Source organism: Sus scrofa, chromosome 1 (assembly GCF_054392235.1).
Source record: "Sus scrofa isolate SSC_HxYL_T2T_F1_AM1 chromosome 1, Sscrofa_HxYL_maternal_Yorkshire_Landrace_v2.0, whole genome shotgun sequence".
NCBI lineage: Eukaryota > Metazoa > Chordata > Mammalia > Artiodactyla > Suidae > Sus > Sus scrofa.
Genome location: NC_139383.1, coordinates 64,298,098 through 64,320,596, shown reverse-complemented (window position 1 = coordinate 64,320,596; position 22,499 = coordinate 64,298,098). Strand labels below are relative to the sequence as shown.

Here is a 22,499-nt window from a genome sequence, read left to right as displayed (position 1 = left end):
AGTGGGGCCAGGGATTGAACCTGCATCTTCATGGATGCTAGTCAGATTTGTTTCCCTTGAGCCATGACAGTAACTCTCTTTTTTTTCTCCTTTTTTGTCCTGTCTCTTCTACTCAGGACTTGGCTGAGATACGAATTAATTTCTGGCCAGAGTTGGAAAGCAAGCAGATGGGGAGAGTCCTGGGTAAGAGGGTCCCTTGTTCAGCATAGGGAGTGAGAGCTGGCATTTTCTTTTTTTTTTTTTTTTTTTTTTTGTTGTTGTTGTTGTTGTTGTTGTTGTTGTTGCTATTTCTCGGGCCGCTCCCGCAGCATATGGAGGTTCCCAGGCTAGGGGTTGAATCGGAGCTGTAGCCACCGGCCTACGCCAGAGCCACAGCAACGCGAGATCCAAGCCGCGTCTGCAACCTACACCACAGCTCACGGCAACGCCGGATCGTTAACCCACTGAGCAAGGGCAGGGACCAAACCCGCAACCTCATGGTTCCTAGTCGGATTCGTTAACCACTGCGCCACGACGGGAACTCCAGAGCTGGCATTTTCTTAGGTTCACTTTGTCCTTTTCTCCCCAAGGCAGATCTGCCAAGTGAGAGTTTATATCAGGCCCTTTGCTTCCAACCTAGCTCCTAGCACCAGCCCAGATCAGGCCCTGCTGAGCAGCCTGGCTCCCCTGCCCTCCACAGTCAATTCTGCTGCGTCTAGCAGTGCAAAGTCACCCACCAGGGCTGCGATGCACATGGGGCTTTACTCAGGCTGCACCCCAAGCAGGGTCCACCCACACAGGAGGGGCACGCCTCTAATTATCGTGAAGGCAGAGTGTGTGCTTGCTCAGCCTTGTGTGTGTTCCTTGGTAAGAAAAGTGCATGTATTTTAAGGATGTGTTAGTATTAGGGGGAAAGTTTGCTTTTTTCTATAAATTTTCCTGGATGAAATCTATGACCAATTTTAAGAAGGCTATGCTTTAGAACAGTGCGTTGGAGGCACACACACACACCTTGTTACACTTAGTGGCACTCACTACACCCACTCTATACTTCCAATTTCTTTCTCAAGACAGCAATGATTTTCAGACACTTATAATACTTAACATTTTATACTATGCTTACTATAACAGACTAAAGGTATAATCAACTGTCAGTAGAAATAGCTACAGGTAGATGAATTCAACATTAATCCTGATTTTTACAAATCTATATACATATCATGGCTACAGACCACATATCAGTGAATGTCCACAACAGTAAATAACAATTAAGAAATTGAAGAACTAGGCTTTTATTCACATTCCCATATTCCAAACTCTTTGTTTAATTTTAATTTCACTTCCACAGTAAGAGAAAGCAGCTTCCTTGCATTTTCCAGGTACACTACAATTTCACTTTTGCCATTATCTGAGTTCATGTCTCAAAGGGAAAACGAATTTATTATGAAATCCCATTGTGGTGTTTAAGAAACAGAACTGCCATGGATGTTGTCCAAGAAAGTCTATATCAACTTACGCTCTGAAGGAAAGAAAAATCATGTACAGAGCATAGTGCCGTAACTCGGAGGCAGGTTGAAAGAATCATCAAAAAGAGTTCACTCTCTGAAATGTCCAAACACTTCCCTGCCTCCTTCATCAAAGTATAACAGATGTCACTTAACCCTTTCTTAATGACATAGCACATTAGGAAAAAACAATGGATTTGAAATTAAGAGGCGAGTTTGACTCACTGGGGCAGTACACCCTGGGAGACTGTTCTTGGTCATTAGTGCACCTTCCAAGGCTTATCATCTTTAACTGTGAGATCACTGAATTCCTCAGAGCTGTCCAGAAGATTAGGGAACATGGCAAACATGAAGTGCCTGGGGCAGTGCCCTGGCTCTTGCGAAGGGTGCTCCATGAAATGCCAGCTTACTTCCTGTCCCCTCAGAGCACAATCTGAACAGATGAGTTACTGCTGTATGTGCTGCAGGGCTCTATGTGTGGAAGCAACATCAACAATGGGTCACTGGGCAGAATAAATTCAACTCCAGGTCTTGCCCTAGAACTTTCTTTTTAAGTGTAGGGGTGTGTGTGTGTGTGTGTGTGTGTGTGTGTGTGTGTGTTCTCTTATTTGGCTTTCTTCCTCATAAAAGTAAAATATGAGCATATGACTCCCAGGCAGTAAAATATGCCTGACCTTTGGCAAACTTCTTCCCTCCTCCCAAGCAATTTTCTTACCCTTCTGAAAGTCAGCTCTCCTTATGCCTTTATACTATCTTCAGTTCATGTTTCACAGATCCTTTGTACCACAGGCACATTTATATATATATAACTTACAGCAGCTTCATTTATAATCACCCAAAACCAGAAGTAAAAGGATGTCCTTCATATCCTAACAATGGAAGAATACTCAGCAATAAAAATGATTGAGTCACAAAAAGACAGGGGGGAACATTAAATGCATACTGCTAAGTGAGAGAAGCCAGTCTGAAAAGTCTACAAACTAGATGATTCCAAGTATATGACATTTTAGAAGAGACAAAACTATAAAACAGTAAAAAGATGAGTCAGCGGTTTTCAAGGAGAGAGCAGGAGAAATGAACAGGTGAAGCAAAGGGCACTTTTAGGGTGAGGAAATATATATATATTTTCTATACATATAAGTTTACACACACATGTAAACTTCACCATTGTGAAAGAAACTGTAAATCAAGGCAAATGATAAGGCAGCCACTTAAATTTACATATATGTTTTACTTCAGTGTTCACAGCAATTTTTGTGCTCTTTTGTTTACCTGTGACTTAAGCATGATTTACAGACTATAACCTCTGAGCTTAAACCATTTCATTGTTAATGCATCTTAGAAACCACTTACTTGGGTAGCTCTATCAAAAAAATGCTATTTAGGAGTTCCCACTGTGGTGCAGTGGGCTAAGGATCTGAGGGCAGCAATCTGGGTTGCTACTGAGGTGAGGGCTTGATCCCCGACCTTGGCATAGTAGATTAAGGATCCGGCATGGCCACAGCTATGGTGTAGGTTCAAAGTGCAGCTTGGATTTGATCCCTGGCCTTGGAACTTTCATATACTGTGGGTTTGGCCAAAAAAAAAGAAAAAAAAACACAATATTTTTACTATTGCATCCCCACTGCACACCAGTGAGGTATGAACTATGAGTTATCAATTATACTTTAGAGATGGGCACATGCAGATGCAGCTTTAACTCAGGTGTGAAGACAGAAATATACACAAGACACAATTTAGGGCTGGTATCTTTCTTTATGTCTATAAGCCAAAAAGCATACAACACATTATGCATTCTCTTCACTAGGAATATGTTTTGGCAACTCTGTGAACAATAACTGTCTGCCTTAATTTTCTAAGGCATAAAGTTTGGTTGAGCTGACCTGAACTTGTGATCTATCTCCTTTCTATTCTCCTTTATACCTGCTACTTGATGGATCACTTTTTCCTTTATATATATCTACTATTTTTATTGCAGTGGCCAGAGTTCCCTTGTTTTTCTATGGAACATACCTTAAACTCTACTAGCTCTAGAGAAGAGAATGGATAATGTCATATACCTTAATAAGCCTCTAAATAAAACAATGTAATAGAAAGGTAAACTCCCAACATTCTCCAAGACCCAAACACCACCTTCTTGGTGAAGGTTTGCACCGATGGCCCCAGCTAATCACACCCTCCTTTTTGTCCCCACTGTGTCTTGTATTCTGCTTCTATCACACCTCCCAAACTGTAAGGACATGGAACTATGTATATGACTCCTCCCCCCCTCGCAGGAAGTGGGCCTGCCAAGAGAAGAAGCCCTTATTTTAGCACAGAAGACACTGAACATAAGTAGGATGAAATGGAATTAAAGAACAAAACCCTGTAAAGAAGGTAAACATCTAGTCTGCACCTGGTTTGATTTAGGTGAGGAACTGAAATTTCAAATGAAAAGGGGAGTGAGGAGGGTGGGAAAAATGGGAGAAGGGGAGTCAAAGGTCCAAACTCTCAATTATAACATAAATAAGACCTGGGTATATAATGTATAACAGGGCAACTGCAGTTAACAATACTGTATTTTATATCTGAAAGATAATAAGAAAGTAGATTTTAAAAGTCCTCATCACACAAAAAATTTGTGGTGTGGATGTTAATTAAACTTTAGTAATCATTTTGCAATATATATGTATGGCAAACCACTCTGTTGTATACCAAAAACTAAAACAATGTTATATGTCAACTGTAACCCAATTAAAAATAACTCTAAAAGGAGGGGTTCTGGAGTCCCCACTATTGCACATTGGGTTAAGAATCCAACTGCAGCAGCTTGGGTCCCTGGGGAGGTGTGGGTTTGATCTCTGGCCCAGCACAGTGGATTAAAGGACCTGTGACCTACATTACAGTAGTGTGCAGGTCAATCTCTCACCTGAGAACTTCCATACGCTGCGAGTGCAGTCTTTAAAGAAATACATGCATATATACATACATAAATGGAAAGGTTTTGTGTGTTCTAATACTTGCTTCACCAACATGAAAATAGATAAGAACCATGAAACTTCAGATCTGGATTCATACAGTTTTTATGCAGTTTTGTTTTGATTTGCTGTAATAGTTATACAGGGACTTGTATTCCTTGTCACTATTATCCTTTCATTTAAAAAAGAAAAGAAATAAAGTGAATGTTCCCTGGTAATCTCTGTAAATCCTAAACAATTTTAGTGATGAACAACTTTGGCTTTTAAACCATCACATTCTAATTTATTACTTGAGGCCCTGATCCTGCCTGAAATAAATGTAGAGGACAGAGTGCCAAGATGCTAGACTAGCTCTTCAGGGCTTAAAAAAATTTTTGGTCTTGTTTTTAAGCCAATAAAGCCATTGAGTCACCGAGTTTCAGTTACAGCAATGAGAATTAACTTATCTTGCAAACTCTTTCCCACATAATAATTCTTTAGGATATTTTAAAATTACACCAGCAAGCCATTGAGCTAAGATTAAAATACTATGTTCCCTGGGTCATATTTAAAATCAAAATGTTTTACTTACCTTTCCATTATTTTAGTTATAACATTAAGTAGATGTAAAACTTTTTTTTTAACATCAAAATGAATAACAGGAAAAGTACCTAAACCAGGACCTACTGTATATAGCACAGGGAACTATACTCAATATTTTGTAATAACCTATAAGAGGAAAGACTCTGAAAAATAATATTTATATATTTCAGTATAACTGAATCACTTTGCTGTACACCTGAAACTAACACAACATTGTAAGTCAATTATATTTAAATTAAAAATTTGGGGGGGTGAGTTCCCGCTGTGGCACAGCAGAAATGAATCCAACTAGTATCCATGAGGATGTGGGTTCAATCTCTCAGTGGGTCAAGGAGCCAGCATTGCCATGAGCTGCCATGTAGGTGGGAGACATGGCTCGGATCCCACGTTGCTGTGGCTGTGGCATAGGCTGGCAGCTACAGCTCCAAAGCTACCCCTAGCCTGGGAACTTCCATATGCTGCACCTGCAACCCTAAAAAAGCAAAAATAAAAAATATAAATATAAATAATTTTTTTTGAAAAAGAAGCTAGTAACTATTTTAAAAAGGAAATTATTCTCTAGTAACTAACTTATTTTCTAGTAAACTTCAGTAAAGAAAATTTACTATGCACAAAATAAGAATAAAAATAAATGAGTTTGAGTATGGACATTGAAAAAAAAAATGAGTAAAAAGAAAAATACCTAAATCTTATTCCTCAGGGAAAATGTTAAAATGTTAAGCCTCTCAGATGGTGTTTGGTACCTTACCTGTCCTGTGTATGCAAACTCCAGCGCTTGCTTTAAGCCAAGGCTGGTCACACCATGTAAATTCACCTCGTCGGCACCACTTTCCACCATACAAAGACTGAACATGGCCTGAGGTGGGAGAAAAAGAATACAGTTATGGGACTTAAAAAGCAATGGAACATGACAAAGTCCTAGTGAAACTAGGAGAGAAGAAAACGTTTTAAAGATTAAAGATTGATTTTGGTGTTTGAAATGCTTCCCCAAAGCTTCCTTCACACAAGCCACTGTAAGTCATTTTGCTATCTAAACAGTTACTACTGTTTAGGGCTCTGTGTACTTCACGCACAGAGTGGCAGTGAATCCCATAGCTGTCCTCTGGGGTCACTTGGGTTTCGCTCACTCCCTGAAGTCATTCTCAATCCTGGGGTCCCAGAGCTAACCATGCTATAGGTAGCAGTTCTGAACGTTCTTGCCAATGGGACAGAGAAGGTAGTGCCTTGTCTCTCAAGTTGTCTCCCTTTTTTCTGCCTCACCTCAATGACACATCTCATTCCTCTCATCTGCCACACTCTAGTCTGGCCTCTGGACCAGCAACATGCATCTTTTGGGAACTCCTTAGAGTAAAGAGTAATGGGGCTCTAGCCTAGACCCACAAAATCAGAAAGTCCAAGTGGGATGCAACCATCTGGGTTGTAATGAGCCATCCATGTGACTCTGATGTGTATCTGAATTTGAGAACCACTGTCTAAGTTATTCAGTGAAAATCAATTTGCCTTCAAGCCAATTCTCCAAATGACCATCTTACTGAAAATCAGCTTGTCACAGGAAAACTTTAAAATTAAAAAAAAAAAAATGAAAACTTAACAAATTAAACAAAGGCATAGGTTCCCTTCCATCAAAACAATGACAACAACCACCCAGACTAATGTGCATACCTTTAACAAGTCTGACTTAATAAAGAGAATATTCAATTTTGGGCTACTAATGATGAAATACACCCTTTAGAAAAGTGTACATCTGTGTAATGAAGAATTAACCTTACCCAAAGAGAGGTCCAGGCTTTGCCTTTGGTTTCTGGGAGATGATCTCTAGGCCTTTGGAATATCCTACCTGATAGGAGCATCTTTGTTTCCCAGGACTTTGGCCATGGACAGTCTAACAGCATGATGTATGATGGGGGCTTTGGGCCATACTGTTTCAGTTGTGACCTCCAGAGGAACTAGAGATTAAAGGCATCAGTCTGACTGCCAGGAGAGGTTGGAGATAAAACGTCAGCCAGACAAACTGTGATTGAGCACCAATAAAAACTCTGAACACCAAAAACTTGAGTGAGCTGCCTGGTTGGCAGCCCTCTGTGCACTTGTCACAGAGCATGGTTAGGAGGGGGACGCTGACTCCGTAGGTGGAGGATGGCTAGAAGCACCACAGGTGGTCCCCTTCTGGACCCATGTACCTCTTCCCTTGGCTGGTTCTTATTTGTAGTCTTTCCCCTGTAATAAGCCATACATGAGAGTATATAACCTTCCAATGAGTTCTGCAGTCTTTCTAGCAAATTATCAAACATGAGAGTAGTTTTAGGCATCTCCTCAAACTTACAATTGGTGTCAGCAGTAAGAGAAGTCTTGATGGGACTGTCTCTTCAGATTTTGCAGTTGGGCTAATTTCTCAGTTGAAACAAACAAACACACCAGCCCTCACTGTTCTATGTGGTAATATTTCAGTTCATACTTTTTAATTTAATTTTAATTTTAATATTCAGTCCATTCTTTTTAATTTTAAAAGGTGATTTTTTTTTGTTTTACCAATGGATTAATATTCACCCTCTAGTAATTTTTTATCGAGATATATTTATTTTTGAGCCTCACTATTTTATATGTTTTAAATTATTATGTATGGAAGAGTGGTTTTAATTGATGGTCCATCGTTCTTTCTGGAGGCCCTCATTTCCATCTCATTGCATTCAAGTTGTGAGTTTCATAATGAATAGGCTGCTCCTTGATAAAGCTAAAATTTTAATTGTTAGAAATACAAACATATTGCTCTCTTGTCATTGGAGAAATTTTGTAGAGTATTTTAAATGCTTACAATTTGAGAAAATAAACATTCAAAATATCCTAAAGACACTGGGAGAATGTAACATGTAATATATGCAATTATATTTGCTATATTAAATAGTAAGCATTCAGAATATATTTAACTTTCAAAAATTTACTTTATCATGAATAAATGAAAGCTAACATTTCTTTAGAAGCTGTTAAATGTGAATGGCCAAAATGGTATTTATGGCAAGATGGTTAGCTAGTGAGTTAATGTGACTTTCCACTGATGTCACAGAGGGTAGTTAAGTACTATGTATAGGTTAAGAACACTAGATTTGAAGTCATATAATTTTTAGTTTAATGAAACAGTGATTAAGGGCAAACTTTTTTTTTTTTTTTTTTTTTTTTTTTTTGGCTTTTGCCTTTTTAGGGCCACACCCACAGCATATGGAGGTTCCCAGGCTAGGGGTTGAATCGGAGCTATAGCTGCCAGTCTAAGCCATAGCCACAGCAATGCCAGATCTGAGCTGTGTTTGTGACCTACAACACAGCTCACGGCAATGCCGGATCCTTAACCCACTGAGTGAGGCCAGGGATCGAACCTGAAACCTCAATGGTTCCTAGTCAGATTCGTTTCTGCTGTGCCATGACAGGAACTCCATGGGCAAACTTGTACCCAAACAATTCTGGGTTTGAACATTGGCAAGTAACTATGATAAACATGTAACCTCTCTGTGATTTGGAGTTCTTACCTGAAAAATGGGGCTAAAAATTGTACCCACTTCATAAACTTGTTTGAAGATTACACCATAGTATATATATTCAGTACAGTGCCTGATACATGGCAAGCTCTTAGTGAAATTTCTATTTTATGACAATAATGACACAGAATGAAGTTTCTCTTATGTATTCTTGGGTTAAAAGAATTAATACATCAAAAGCATCAGTTTGGGGTTTTTTGGTTTTAAAATCAACTATGGCTATAGATAAAATATCCTAATAAGAAATTGACTTAATGTTCACTAGATTCTGCTTATGCATTTGTAGAAGATCTGAAATTAAAAAGCACAGGTTACAATACAAATCTTTCAATTTGTGTAATTCTAAATTTGCTTCTAGATTTCTCACAGATGCTTTTAAAAAAAAAAACCTGAAAGAAATTTGTTTTTTCAATGTCCATTCTTTTACCATATGAGTGTTTTAGTTTTTAATATTCCTCACATTAATTTCTTTTTTCAGGTCTTTCAAATTTTGCATCTGATATGGTGACCAGCTGCTCTCCATTAACCTATATATAGAGCAGGACAGAAATGACTCAAACTGCAAAAAAAAAAAAAAAAAAAAAAAAAAAAAACCTATCTGGAATAATTAAATGAAAAGTTTCTGAGAGCAAAGGTTAAAAAACAGAACAAGTTGCCAAGGGAGTTTTTTGAATCTGCTTTCCTAAGAGCCTTCCAAGAGCAGCCAGGGAAACAATGGCACAGAACATGTAACCATCCTTGCCCAGAGACTTGAGTGCTCCTGAATTTGAAACCTGGCTTGGTAGAGTCGGGGAAAGAATATAACCCCTTAAATAATGTACAGATATATTTGCACATGTTTGTATAAGCAATAAAGCAACACCAAACTGACCACTGCAGTTATATTACAGAGTATGACTTAGAGGGAAGGAAGAGACTATCACTTCAGTCCATTTTATATATAATATTATTTGGATGATTAACATGAACATGTGTTACCTGTGTATTTCCTACACCTGTCTTTTGAAAACCTTGTTTTATTTTTTTTTTATTTATTTATTGGCCATTCCCATGGCATATGGAAGTTCCTGGGCCAGGAATCACACCTGTACCACAGCAAGTGACCTGAGCCATAGCAGTGACAATGTGGAATCCTTAACCTGCTGAACCACAAGGGAACTCCTTGAAAATTTTGTTTTATTTTTAACGTTCAGGTTTGGGCAGAAAGACACATCTGATTCAAGTCCTGATTCTATAGCCTATTGGTCATGCAGGTAATTCACCTTGAACATGTGACCTTTGGCTAATTTGTTAACTTCTCTGAACCTCAGGCATGTATCTGTACATAACGGATAATACCAGCCTCACAGGGTTGTCTTGAAGTTTAGATACAATCTGCTTAATATCAAGGATAACACCTTGCACATAGTAGATACTTAATAAATAGAAACTGTTACTCTAATCTAGGCTGATTGTCCTATTCTCTTGTGTCTCCCTTTGATTCCAATTGGAATGAGCTAAGAAACACACACCCCACCCCCTGCCCTCTGCCCAAATCCATTCCTTTTGAAGACTTTCATATTGGCAATCCCACTCAAAATTCCTATGTCTGGCTGCAGACTTCCCTTCACCACACACTCCTTTACCTTCCTTTAAGGTAAGGACTGACTTCATCATAGAAACCATCACCTCCATTTCTAAAAACACAAAACTATGATCCTGATAGCATATCATACAGTCTTGGAAATTTAATGTCACAAGCAAACATACACTTTTTTTTGGTCTTTTTGTCTTTTCTAGGGTCACACCCGCGGCATATGGAGGTTCCCAGGCTAGGGGTCTAATCGGACCTGTAGCCGCCAGCCTATGCCACAGCCACAGCAATGCGAGATTCAAGCCGCGTCTACAACCTACACCACAGCTCACGGCAATGCTGGATACCCAACCCACTGAGCAAGGCCAGGGATCGAACCTGCAGCCTCATGGTTCCTAGTTGGGTTCGTTAAGCACCGAGCCACGATGGGAACTCCTATAATTTTTTAAAATTAGAAAAAGTGGTTAATTAAAAGATAAAAAAGACAACTACTAAAACAAGGTCAATGTCTTGAGTTTAATAAACTTACAAGGCACCTCAATTAGGAAAAGCCTCACTGGATACTAGCAAAGAAGGAAAAACCTGGCAATTGGACACAGTGAACGCCAGCTGCCTAGGTTGCCTGAGCTTCTCAAACAATGTCTAGAGGCCTGCTAGAGGCCTGCTAGAGTCTATGGGGAAGGGCAGAGTCTCCTTTGTAGCAGAATAGGTGATGAGACAAAGAGTGCTATCTTTTAGGATCAAACTTACTGAAAAGTAAACTGTAATGTGCATGAAAGTGGTCACCACATTTCCCTTCTTTACCATGGAGCCCCTAGACCCTAGCATTGCATGCATGCAATAAATACAGGTCAATAAATGAAGAATGAACTGACATACTCTTTAAAAATTCAGCTGCAAGTGATGTCCAGCTATTATACATTGCTGTAAACAAAAAGAACTCGATATAAGAAAGAATTTTCTGGATGTAAGGTGTTTTAGACACTGGGATGTAAAAAGTAGTTCAAGTTTAAGATTATCTACCAAATGAGTGCAAAGTTAGACATTTAGAAAAAAGTAAGAACCTACAGCAAAGTCCTCTATCAAGCCACAACATTCTGCCAAAGAATGGGAGGGTTCTGCTTAACATAGGATAACATTGCACAGGCTCCTTCTTGGTTCACACTGTTTTGTCTTTGGGAGCATCTTAGCCAGGAGGAGATTTACAGTCATCACAGCTTACTCTTGACTGATAATGTGCTCCAACCACCACAAATCTTTCTAATAGAAACCCCAGTTTGTAAGGATACAATCCACTTTAAGTGTCTACCACAGAGAGAGCTGTGGATTTATAATGTGTCATTCCTCCTGTATTTCACACAGAAATGACACAAATTGAGTCCTAAAATCACAGTATATGAAGTTTCCTTGGGTCACATTAGGTTTCATGCAGTCCCAAGATGAGCTCCAACCAATTTTAGGCTGATACGTGATGCCGTAAAACTGACCAACTGGAAATTCTACTATATCCTCAAAGATAAGTAGAATGACAGACGACAGACTTTTTTAAGCCCTTAAAGTTGGTGAAATATGATCTTTTTACCCGGCAAATTACACATAGCTTTGGAGTTGCACTGGATATGGGCAAGATGTACAGTGAATTCCCATTTTATCAGGAACCCAAAGGATTTTATAGATGAAATAACTGGATTGTTTGGGGGCAGAGTCAACCCTTATCCTCTACGAGAGAATTAAATACAAGTAAAGAAAAAACTTAAGGAAGTTACTGAACAGAGCTACTTAAAATGATTGCAGCAGATCTAATCCTCTACACTTTTTATATGCCTTTTATAGGTTTTATAACTAGTGATGCTTGCAATGGCCATGAGGCGTTAAAGAGATTTGAGCTAACTTCTGAATCAACAAAGATTACATTTTGCTCAATTCAGTGTTAACTGTGATTATTCTTTATTGCATTTTTTAAACCTCACATATAAAATAGTAAATCTCAGTTAATGAGACTGTTCAATTAGCCACAAGAGCCCATTTCCCTGACATTAAAAAGAAAAGGGTCCTATCCACAGTTGAGTTGGACTACTTACTTTATCTCATAAATGCAAAAGCAATCTAATACATTTGAGGAGCTTAATTGCCTGAAAGAATAGGGATGTTTGGTTGGAGGGTTTTTCCCCCTATAGATTTACAACTGTTTTAATTCTTCCTCAAATAGTATAATAGTACACTAAGAGAATAAAATGTCAGGACAAATGAACACAGTGAAATTATATTACTATAAATATAATTAGGGAAGAGTTCTCTTGTGGAGCAGTGGGTTAAGGATCTGGCATCATCACTGCAGTGGCCTGGGTCACTGCTGTGGCATGGGTTCAATCCCTGGCTGGAGAACTCCACAAGCCATGGGTGTGGCCAAGAAAATAATAGTAAAATAGGCAGAAAAGTTAATATTTCTGAAATAGCAGTTTATCCTCACTTTAGCCATATAAAGAGAAATCCACTTTATATGCTAACAACTGTGAGACATTTTGGTTTTCCCAACATCTTCAAATATGTGGTTCATTTATTCAAAGAATCTAACTATGCTTCACAGCTTTGCTATTGGCACAGTTACTTCTTAAATTAACTACATGCTAATAATGGGCCCTTTGAAAATAGCTTGATTATGGTCTATCCTATTTCTCCTGAGATTTCTCCTCCTCCTATGATGTGGCTATATTTCAGCTACCTGGGTGTTCTGGGGGAGAATGGAAAGGAATGGAAAAAAGACACAAATCAAATTATAAATGAAGGCCAGAAGCTGTTGCTCATCATGAAGTCAGGTTCTCCACAAATGGTATTTATCCTTGTCACCTGTTAGGTACCTTGGAAAATGATACCCACACATCTGGCTTTAGTCTTGGGTCACTCTCTCAGATCTCTCATTCCTCTGGTGCTTCTGTTACCTTCTGGTCTATGGTTATATCCATGGGCATGGGATTTCAATACTTCACTACACATATGCAAAGAAATCTATTCTTTTATCTTTAGATGTCTTTCAACTACTTAGGAATGGCACTCTTATTCTTCCTTATTGAATATGCTGGATAAGCTATTACTGGATGAATCATTCCTATGTAGAGACCTTTTGGTCTGTCCTCATATGTTGTAACCAATGCCACAATCTTGCTTTCCAGATCCACTAAGGATACACCGACAAAGACCAAACCTAGATTTCTTGAATTTTGACAACTGTCCTAAGACAGAATTTGGGGCTTATAGGAAGGAGAGACCTATCAGATGTGATACAGAGTCAGAATGGATCAGGGGAAGCAGCTATGAAGAAAAGGCATTTTTAGAGGGTATTAATATCAGAAAAGTTTGAAAACCTTAAGAGAAAAAGAAGAGGTGGAGGTACTGGGAAGGGAGAGCGAGAGATTCTGTGTAGACTGAAATACGGTAGGCAGTCAGGAAGAATGCTGTAAGACACAGAAGAGACACTCATGTGGCTTATCAGAGCTGCACAGTATCATGAGTAGACTCCAGATTTTCTTCTATAAGTAGAATTTTAAAAACTGGAAGGTACTTTAGAGATCACTGGCACCTTACACCTCAGGCTGTGGTCCCTGGGCCAGCAGCATTGGCATCACAGGGACCTTGTTAGCAAGGCAGAATCTCAGATCTACCCACACCTACTAGATGGGAAGCTACGTTTTGTTTTGTAAGATATGGTTCCTGGCCTGGTAATTCGCAGCCTCACCCTATTACAAGTTCTTTGAACAGCTTTTATTTATCTGCTTGTTTGATTTTTTTTGGCTGTGTCTGTGGCACATGGAAGTTCCTGGACCAGGGATTAAACCCAAGCCACTTCAGTGACAATGCTGTATCCCCAACTGCTAGGCCACCAAGGACTCCAGAAGTTGAGTTTTTATAAGCGTCCCTGGTGACCCACATGCAGGTCAGAGGCTGAGAGGCACCGCTGTTTGGGGGGGGTCCTCCCCCTGCCTCACCTATCTGAATATTTGAGGCGATGAGATGCTCAACACTTCACAGGAGAACACGATGTATTGGTAACACTTTTGGAACACTGAACCGTGGACATCCTCAGGATAAGTTTCTCCCCTTGGTCCTAGTAGAAGGTCAGTTAACTCACACTCTTCCACTTAATAGCCTTTCTGCCATTATGGTAACAGCTCTTAAATCTCCTACTTAAAGAGCATCTACTCTAAATTCTCTCAGTCATAAATTGTGAGCACTCAAAGCCAACGCTAGAAATCCTGCAGTTGTGGCAGGGGACCTGAGTTCAAATCCCAGCAAGTGAACACTAATCTTCAGATTCAGAGGAAAGGGAGGGAAGGTTATTGCTAAGGCAACAGAAGTTAAGGAAAGACCCACGGTTCCAAGAATGAGTCTTTCAAAAGAATAAATCATCCCATGTTCCTGGATGGTGGAGTGGTAGGAGACTTCAGGCAAATCCATCATGTCACCTTCCTTTTCCCAATTATTTTCGTTGACTTTCTCTGGCCCATTTCCTTCTTATATTTTCCTAAAGGGGAATTTTGTATAGCCACCTCAGAGTTGCTATTGACACAAATCCCTCAGACTCATTCCTACGTAATTCAAAAGTAGAAATTTTTGGGGTTCCCTGGTGGTGCAGCGGGTTAAGAACCTGGCATGGCCACTGCAATGGCTTGGGTCACTGCTGTGGTGTGGGTTTGATCCCTGGCCCAGGAACTTCAACATACTGTGGGCAGCCAACAAAAAGTAAAAAATAAAAATAGAACTACCATACGATCCTGGAATTCCACTGCTGGATATATCCAGAAAAAATGAAAATGTGAATTCTAAAAAAAATATGCATCCTGATGTTCATAGCAGCACTAGGTACAATAGCCAAGACATGGAAGCAACAAATGACTGGATTAAGAAGATGTGGTATACATACACAATGGAATATTACTTGGCCATTAAAAAGAATGGAACACTGCCATCTGCAGCAACAGATAGACCTAGCAAATATGATGCTAAGTGAAATAAGTCAGACAAAGATAAACTCTGTACAATATCACTTATACATGGAATATAAAAAATTAATACAAATGAATGTAGATACAAAACAGATTCACAGATATAGAAAACAAACTAGAGTTTTACCAAAGGGAAGAGAGAAGGGAGCAGGGACAAATTAGAGGTATGAGATCAACGGATAGAAACTCCTATATATAAAATAGTTAAGCAACGAGGATATGCTATTACAGCCATTATCTTGTAGTGACCTATAATCTGCAAAAATACAGAATCACTATACTGTACAGCTGAAACTAACATAATATTGTAAATCAAATATATTTCGAGTTAAAAAAAAAATAGCCAAAGCAGTTTCTTGTCTGCTCAGTCTCATACTAGTAGTGGCTGCATGGAGCCCTGTTTAGGGCTGTGAGGCCACATCCAGGCTTAAGAGAGAGTGGTCAGGATCTAGTTATGATGTCTGTCATAAATTTTAAGAGGAAGCAGGAACAGGTGTGCCAGCTCTGTATCCTAAAGTAAGCATATGTCCAAGCACTAAAACACAGTTTCTGTCCTAAGACCCATGACATCGTCATATAAAATGCTTTACCTCTTCTCTATAGAGAACTTGTGGGAAGAAATGTTGAATAGTGTGGAAACACCTCAGTTACCATTCATTATTCTACTCTAAAAACTCAATTAAAGTTAGTGATCACTCTTTAAAAATTTAACCCCAAATTTCAACAGTTCCTATTTTATTTTTAATGTCCTCTCAATATATTTTTCTTCAACATGCTAACATAAACTCAGGTGTGTAAGAATACAAATACAGGCACCTAGTCGAGCTGCACCATCTTTTTTCAATCTTTCATTTTATTCATCACTTTGGTTTGACAGCTGTGAGTCAGGCAATACCCACTGGAGCCACCCTCCCCATTGTTCATTGTTCCGGTCTTCACACAGTGGAGGGCAAGAGTCCCAGCTAACACATGGTTTCCTCCAACTCCATTAGTTGCTAAGCAACCACTTCACTGGAACCTTCCTGATCCAAGGCAGAAGAGGCCAGTCTAATATGAGGTGTTCAGGTCGTTGCATATGCTCAAGTTCACTCTTGCAAACACATCTGATGCTTTGTGCATGCAGGCAACATGCAAAATCTCCACACCTTACAAAATGGGGGAAAAAAGTTTAAGAATAATCCCCAAGAGCTCAAATACCTTTCCAAAGTAACTACATGAAAAGCTTCTTTTAATCCTATAAAACATATATATGCATAGATATATAATCTGTAAAGTGATATGAATTGTTTGATATGAAAAATCTCTCATCACTTTAGAGTCACATCTCTCTAAATGAGAATACTGTGATTCATTCCTTCAGGAATCCAGGCATGCAAGCCCCAAATCCAATCAACATCAGATGAGCTAATTAAAAGCAATTGATTCAGCAGGCAGCTGGATCAACCCACAGTGTGGACAACTCATTTTGTATCAGTTTTTTATAAAAACAATAAACAGAATCAGGACATATCTATAGATTCCAATAACACTTTCCAACAAGTCATCAGATTCACATGATCAGCTGCTTGTCCCTCTTTTATAAAACATCTGTCTTTGCTCAATACTCAAATCTCTAAAGGTTTAAAATTTTCATCAGCTTCATTATCCATGTGTTCTTGTTCTTTCTGATGCAATTAAGGTTGACTCTAATACTGTGATTAAATAAGCATGAATAAAATCATGATCTTAAATAAAACAGCATGAAAGTCATAACTTTAAAACATAAAAAAGATTTGGTAAAAAAAATATTTCAGTATAAACTTTGGTACATATAAAGTGCTTAGCACAATGACTACAGAGTAAATTATAAAAAAGTTATCTATTATTATTACATAAAAAGTATTTATCTAATCTCATAGTATTTATATTCAATGGAAGTGAATCAGTTTAAATAAAGGAATAAAATGCAGACTAGAGTTCATCATTCTACGCTCACTACAATGAGCACAGTGCACTATCAGCACGAAATGAAATGAATAGTTATCTGTCTGAAATGTTAATGATTTCTCTGGCACTGATGCAAGTAATTTTAAAAGGGGATTTAACAATGACTGTTTAGAGCTCTTAGTTTTCTATTTAAAAAGGAAATACCATTTGACCACTACCACTATTAACTGGTACTTCACCTTGAATTAAAGGCAGGAATACTATTTTTAACTAATGTGTGCATTTTCAAAAGAAAATTATGAACTCATTTTAACGTAAAAAAACAGAACTCCCCATACTTTTTGGTGCTCACAAGTTTCCTATCCCACAGTATATGTAAAATCAGCCTTCTCCTCGTTATTCAAACACTGCAGCTTCTATAACAGACAGATGTGTAGCTGTTCATTGTTGGCCAGGCAATTAATCCTTATCGACCATCCACCAGGTGTGAGGCTCTATAACAGACTGTCTATAAAATGTCAGATTGACTGCTTAATTTGGCTTTGCTGAATGTCAAGGCCATCAATAATGGTGCCATTTTTTTCTGGCTAAATTTAAAAGCTAGTTCATGAGGGCTTTTCTTGGTAGACATTAACTAAATGACTAATCAGCAGACACAAGTTGCAGAATGCCAACCTCTACTCGTAGACAACAACTGATTATGATTTAGGTGAGAAATGGAGCACATTTTCAACTGTTGGTGATTTTTGTCAATTTCGACCGCTAGAAATTTGGAGCTAGATTTGTAGGTCGTTTTAAAGACATCTTTGCCTTTAAAAGTCTATTGTAGGAGTTCCCGTTGTGGCTCAGTAGAAACGAATCTGACTAGAAACCATGAAGTTTCAGGTTTAATCCCTGGCCTCGTTCAGTGGGTCAAGGATCGAGCGTTGCCCTGAGCTGTGGTGTAGGTCGAAGATGTGGCTCAGATCCTGCGTTGCTGTGGCTGTGGTGTAGGCCAGCAGCTATAGCTCCAATTCAACCCCTAGCCTGGGAACCTCCAACTCTACATGCCGTGGGTGCGGCCCTAAAAAAGCAAAAAAAAAAAAAAAAAAAAAAAAGTCTATTGTAGTACTTTAGGTACCACTCTGAACCGGATTCTGGTATTTTTGGAATTACAAATTGGAAGGAATCAACCAAACACTGCCACATTAGGTCCCCAGCTATTTAGCTAAGGGCTCTAAAACTTAAGAGGGGCTAGGTGTCCGGGTTTCCCTGATTCCTAATTTCCTAGTGGCTTCAGGCAATACTGCACAAGTTAGATAATATCAGCAATGCCATATTCTCAAGTGTGAGGAGTAAACAATCAGTACCCCCGTGCCTCTGAGCCTTACTTTTGCTCCCCACCTACCCATTAGCTATTATACAAAGAGATCTGTACAGATAAAAATGAAACATATTATTCAGTTTTAATGAAAATTATTTTTACTTGTGAAAGCTGAGACAGGTATTAATGACCAGTTCTGTATTTACAGTTGAATCTACATGGACCCAGGCATCCAGGTTACTACTGAATAAATACCATCTAAATCTCAGAAGCAAAAGAGCTTTTGCTGACTGGACCTATGACTCCAAAAAGTTTTTTAAAAAACATATGATGGCGTTTTGTCTTCACCATTTTCTAGTAATATAAGTAATATATAACCAGAGTCTTCTTTGAAAATTAGGTTATCATAGATAAAATTAAAGTCTTACTTTCTAAGAAAGGAATATTTGAGCAAAGATCTGAAGAGGAGCAAGTCACATAGCTATCTAGGAGAAAAGTAATGCAGGCAGAGGAAAGAGCTGTGCAAAGGCCCTGGGGTGACAGCATGCCAGGAACATCTGAGAAACAGCACAGAGGCCACTGGTGATGGGAGTGGAGGGAGGAAGAGCAAGAGTTACAGGAAGGAGGTCTGATGAGGTAGAATCATGTAGCCCAAAAGACACTGGCTTTTACTCTGAATGAGTGTCGAGTAGAACTGATATACCCCAACTTGTTTTTGTGTATGCGTGATTTTTTGGGTTTTTTTGTTTGTTTTTTTTTTTTGTTTGTTTGTTTGTTTGTTTGTTTTGCCTTTTAGGGCCACACCCACAGCACATGTTCCAGGCTAGGGACTGAATCAGAGCTGCAGCTGCCAGCCTACACCATAGCCACAGCAACTCAGAATCCAAGCCGCATCTGGGACCTATACCACAGCTCACAGCAACGCTGGATCCTTAACCCACTGAGCAGGGCCAGGGATAGAACCTGCAACACCATGGATTACTAGTTGGGTTTGTTACCACAGAGCCACAATGGGAATTCCCCAACTTGCTTTCAATAAGATCACTGAGGCTGAAGTATTGAAATAAGACTCTGGGGACTCAAGGATTAAAGCGGGAACATAAAGCTGGCAGATACGGCAAAACTCCAGGCAAAATTGATCCCTGTTTGCACCCGAGTGGTAGAAGTAGCAGTGGTTGGAATCTGCATAGATTTTGAAAGTAGAGCCATGGAGCTTTCTAGCAATCTGGTTGCAAGAGAAAGGAGTCATGAATTACTCAGCGGTCTGGGGCCTGCACTAACTATAGAGTTGATGTTAACGGAAATGCAGAGCACTATGCAATAAGCTTGTGGGAGGAAATTGGCAGTTTTATTTGGACACAGTACATTCGTGATGCCTCTTAAACATCCAAGTAGAGATGCTGAGCAGACAGCTGGATAAACAAGTTCTGGAGTTTAGGGGAGGGTCCCTTCTGGAGATATCAATTTGGGAGTTATCATCTGCGATGATTAAGTTTATTTGTCAACTTGACTGGGTCACAGGGAGCCTAGATATTTGGTCAAACATTATTCTGTGTGTTTCTGTGAAGGCGTTTCTGCATAAGATTAACATTTGAATCAACGGGCTGAGTAAAGCTTTTTCCTATTTTTGGACACAAACTGAAACATTGGCTCTTCCTGGACCTCCAGCTTGTTGACTGTGTAGATCTTGGGACTCATCAGACTTAGTAATTGCATGAATCAGTTCCTTGTAGTCAATCTTTTCATGTAAAATTCTACTGGCTCTCTGTTTCTATGAAGAACCCTAACATATCATTTTAGGTAGATGATAGATGATAAACAGACAGACATACATATACCTATTGTGTGTGTGTACATATATATATATATATATATATATATATATATATATATACACACACATAATGTAAATTCATGAGAAAGTTTGACTATTATAAAAGCTAGTATAGACAAAGAAATTGTTTAAGGACTGAGTCGGGGCCACTCCAATTTTAAGAAGTCGGGGATAAGGCAAAACCAGCAAAGAGTATTAAGAAATAGCTGCCAATAAGTGAGATAAAAACCTGAAAAGGGAGTTCCCGTCATGGCACAGCAGAAACGAATCCAACTAATAACCATGAGGTTGCAGGTTCGATCCCTGGCCTTGCCCAGGGAGTTAAGGATCCAGCATTGCCATGAGCTGTGGTGCAGGTCGCAGATGCAGCTCAGATCTGGCGTTGCTGTGGCTGTTGGGTAGGCTGGCAGCTGTAGCTCTGATTCGACCCGTAGCCTGGGAACGTCCATATGCCGTGGGTATGGCCCTAAAAAGCCAAAAAAAAAAAAAAAAAAAAAACTGAAAAGAACCAAAAGCCAAGTGACTAAAGTGTTTCAAGGAACAGGAAGTACTGAGATTCTGATTAAGTTAGAAAAAAAAGAAGACTGGAAATTAATCATAGGATTTGGCTCTATTTTATTGATAATTTTTGTATCTACGTTCATAAGCGAGATTACGTTCTCATTTGGCTTGCTGCACTCGTGTCTTGGTAAAAGAATCATGCTAGCCTTAAAAAATTAGGTGTGTGGCTTTCGATTTTCTTCTATGCTTTAGAACACGTTTATGGGCAATTGCTGTTACACAAAGAGTTGATAGTACTAGCACGTAAAAAATCTGGGCCCGCTCACTGCCTTTCAGAGGAAGTGTGTGGCTATGACCGCTACCCAAGTTTCTTTTAGTTCCCCTTTTCTTTTGGTCCAATTTTGGTAATTTATATTTCCTAGAAACATATTCACCAAGGTTTTGGTGTTTATTACTATACAGTTTCTAAGGTTCCTTTGATAATAATTTTTCCTTTCTTCATCTTCAAACATCTTTTTCAGTTTTTATATAAAGTTGTTTTCAATTTTTATACATTGACTCTTCCTTTTTTATAATTCTTACATAAATCTGGCCAAAGTTTATATAAATAAATCATATTTTAAAAATAGTTAAGGAGTTCCTACCATGGCCCAGTGGGTTAAATATCTGACTGCAGTAGCTTGGGTCACTGCAGAGGTGAGGGTTCGATCTCCAGCTGGGACCAGTAGATTAAAGGATCTGGCATTGCCAGAGTTGTGGCATAGGTCAGCAGCTGCAGTTCTGATTTGATCCTTAGCTCAGAATCAAATGTGCAGCCATAAAATAAATAAATAAATAAAAGCTTAAGGAGTTCCCCAGTGGTCTAGCAGTAAAGGATCTGACGTTGCTGCCATGGGTTCCATTCCTGGTCCAGGACCTCTGCATGCTGTGGGTGTGGTCAAAAAATAGTTAATGAATACCTGATAAAAAATTTTTTTTCTATTTCTCGAATACCTGCTTTTATCCTTATTTCCTTCTAGCTATTTTATTAGGGTTTATTTTATAATTCCAGCTTTTAGAGTTGAAATCATAGTTCATTATTCTAGATCTTCCCTATTTTAAAATAAATGCACCAAGGCTTGGAAAGAACACTGTGATGTGGCCCCCAGACCTCTCTCCAATGAAAAGTCTGTGGTGCCAGCTGCTGGGAGAACTGTGGGCAGACAAACTTCAGCTGCCAGCCTCTTCAGGGACTGCCCAGCTGCTGAGAGTGCCTTGTCTAAGATCCTGCCCCTTCCTGGGTGGCCCAAACTCAATGACTGATCAGTGCAAGAATATAATGTCCTGGCCACCTTGACCCGATAGTGAAGGGCATTTTAGCTCCAGCGTTCCCTATGGAGTCAGTTGAGACTATTGTTGGACTGGCATCAAAGAGCAACTTCTGCTAAATCCTGCTTTCTCCACCTCCTTCTGTGGGTGTTGATCCCAAAGCCTCTTCACACTAAACTCTATCTCAGAGTTATCTTCCTTGGGAACCCAAACTTCAAAGAAAGCTACATTGTTCTTCAAATCCATGTTATGATCAATGCTTTAATTAGAATTCAGTTTTAAATGTTGTGTAATTTTCACACTGATTTTCTTTTTAATTCATGAATTATTGAATGTTTTTTGAGAAAAAAATTGCAAGTATATGAGGGTAAGACCATTAACTCTGATTTCTGTTTTAATGAGTTCTTTATGAGCTACTTATACCACAGTTTTCACATCTACTTTGTGTGTTGAATGTGTGCTAGCTAGAGCCTCCATTTAATTTTTTTAATCTACATGATCTGT

At 39.0% G+C, this 22,499-nt stretch overlaps 1 protein-coding gene across 49 annotated transcripts in view; it reads right to left on the bottom strand.

The window, feature by feature from the left end:
• KLHL32 (kelch like family member 32) overlaps positions 1–22,499 on the bottom strand; it is a 227,201-nt gene that overhangs the window by 121,750 nt on the left and 82,952 nt on the right. For 37 of the 49 annotated variants that reach the window (XM_084960576.1, XM_084960794.1, XM_084960620.1 and 34 more), the window contains one exon: positions 5,772–5,879. The exons of the other annotated variants lie outside the window; for them this stretch is intronic. In XM_084960576.1, coding sequence (XP_084816702.1) covers positions 5,772–5,879 — 108 coding nt within the window. The remainder of the gene's footprint in view (positions 1–5,771; positions 5,880–22,499) is intronic. 49 annotated transcript variants of the gene reach the window in all.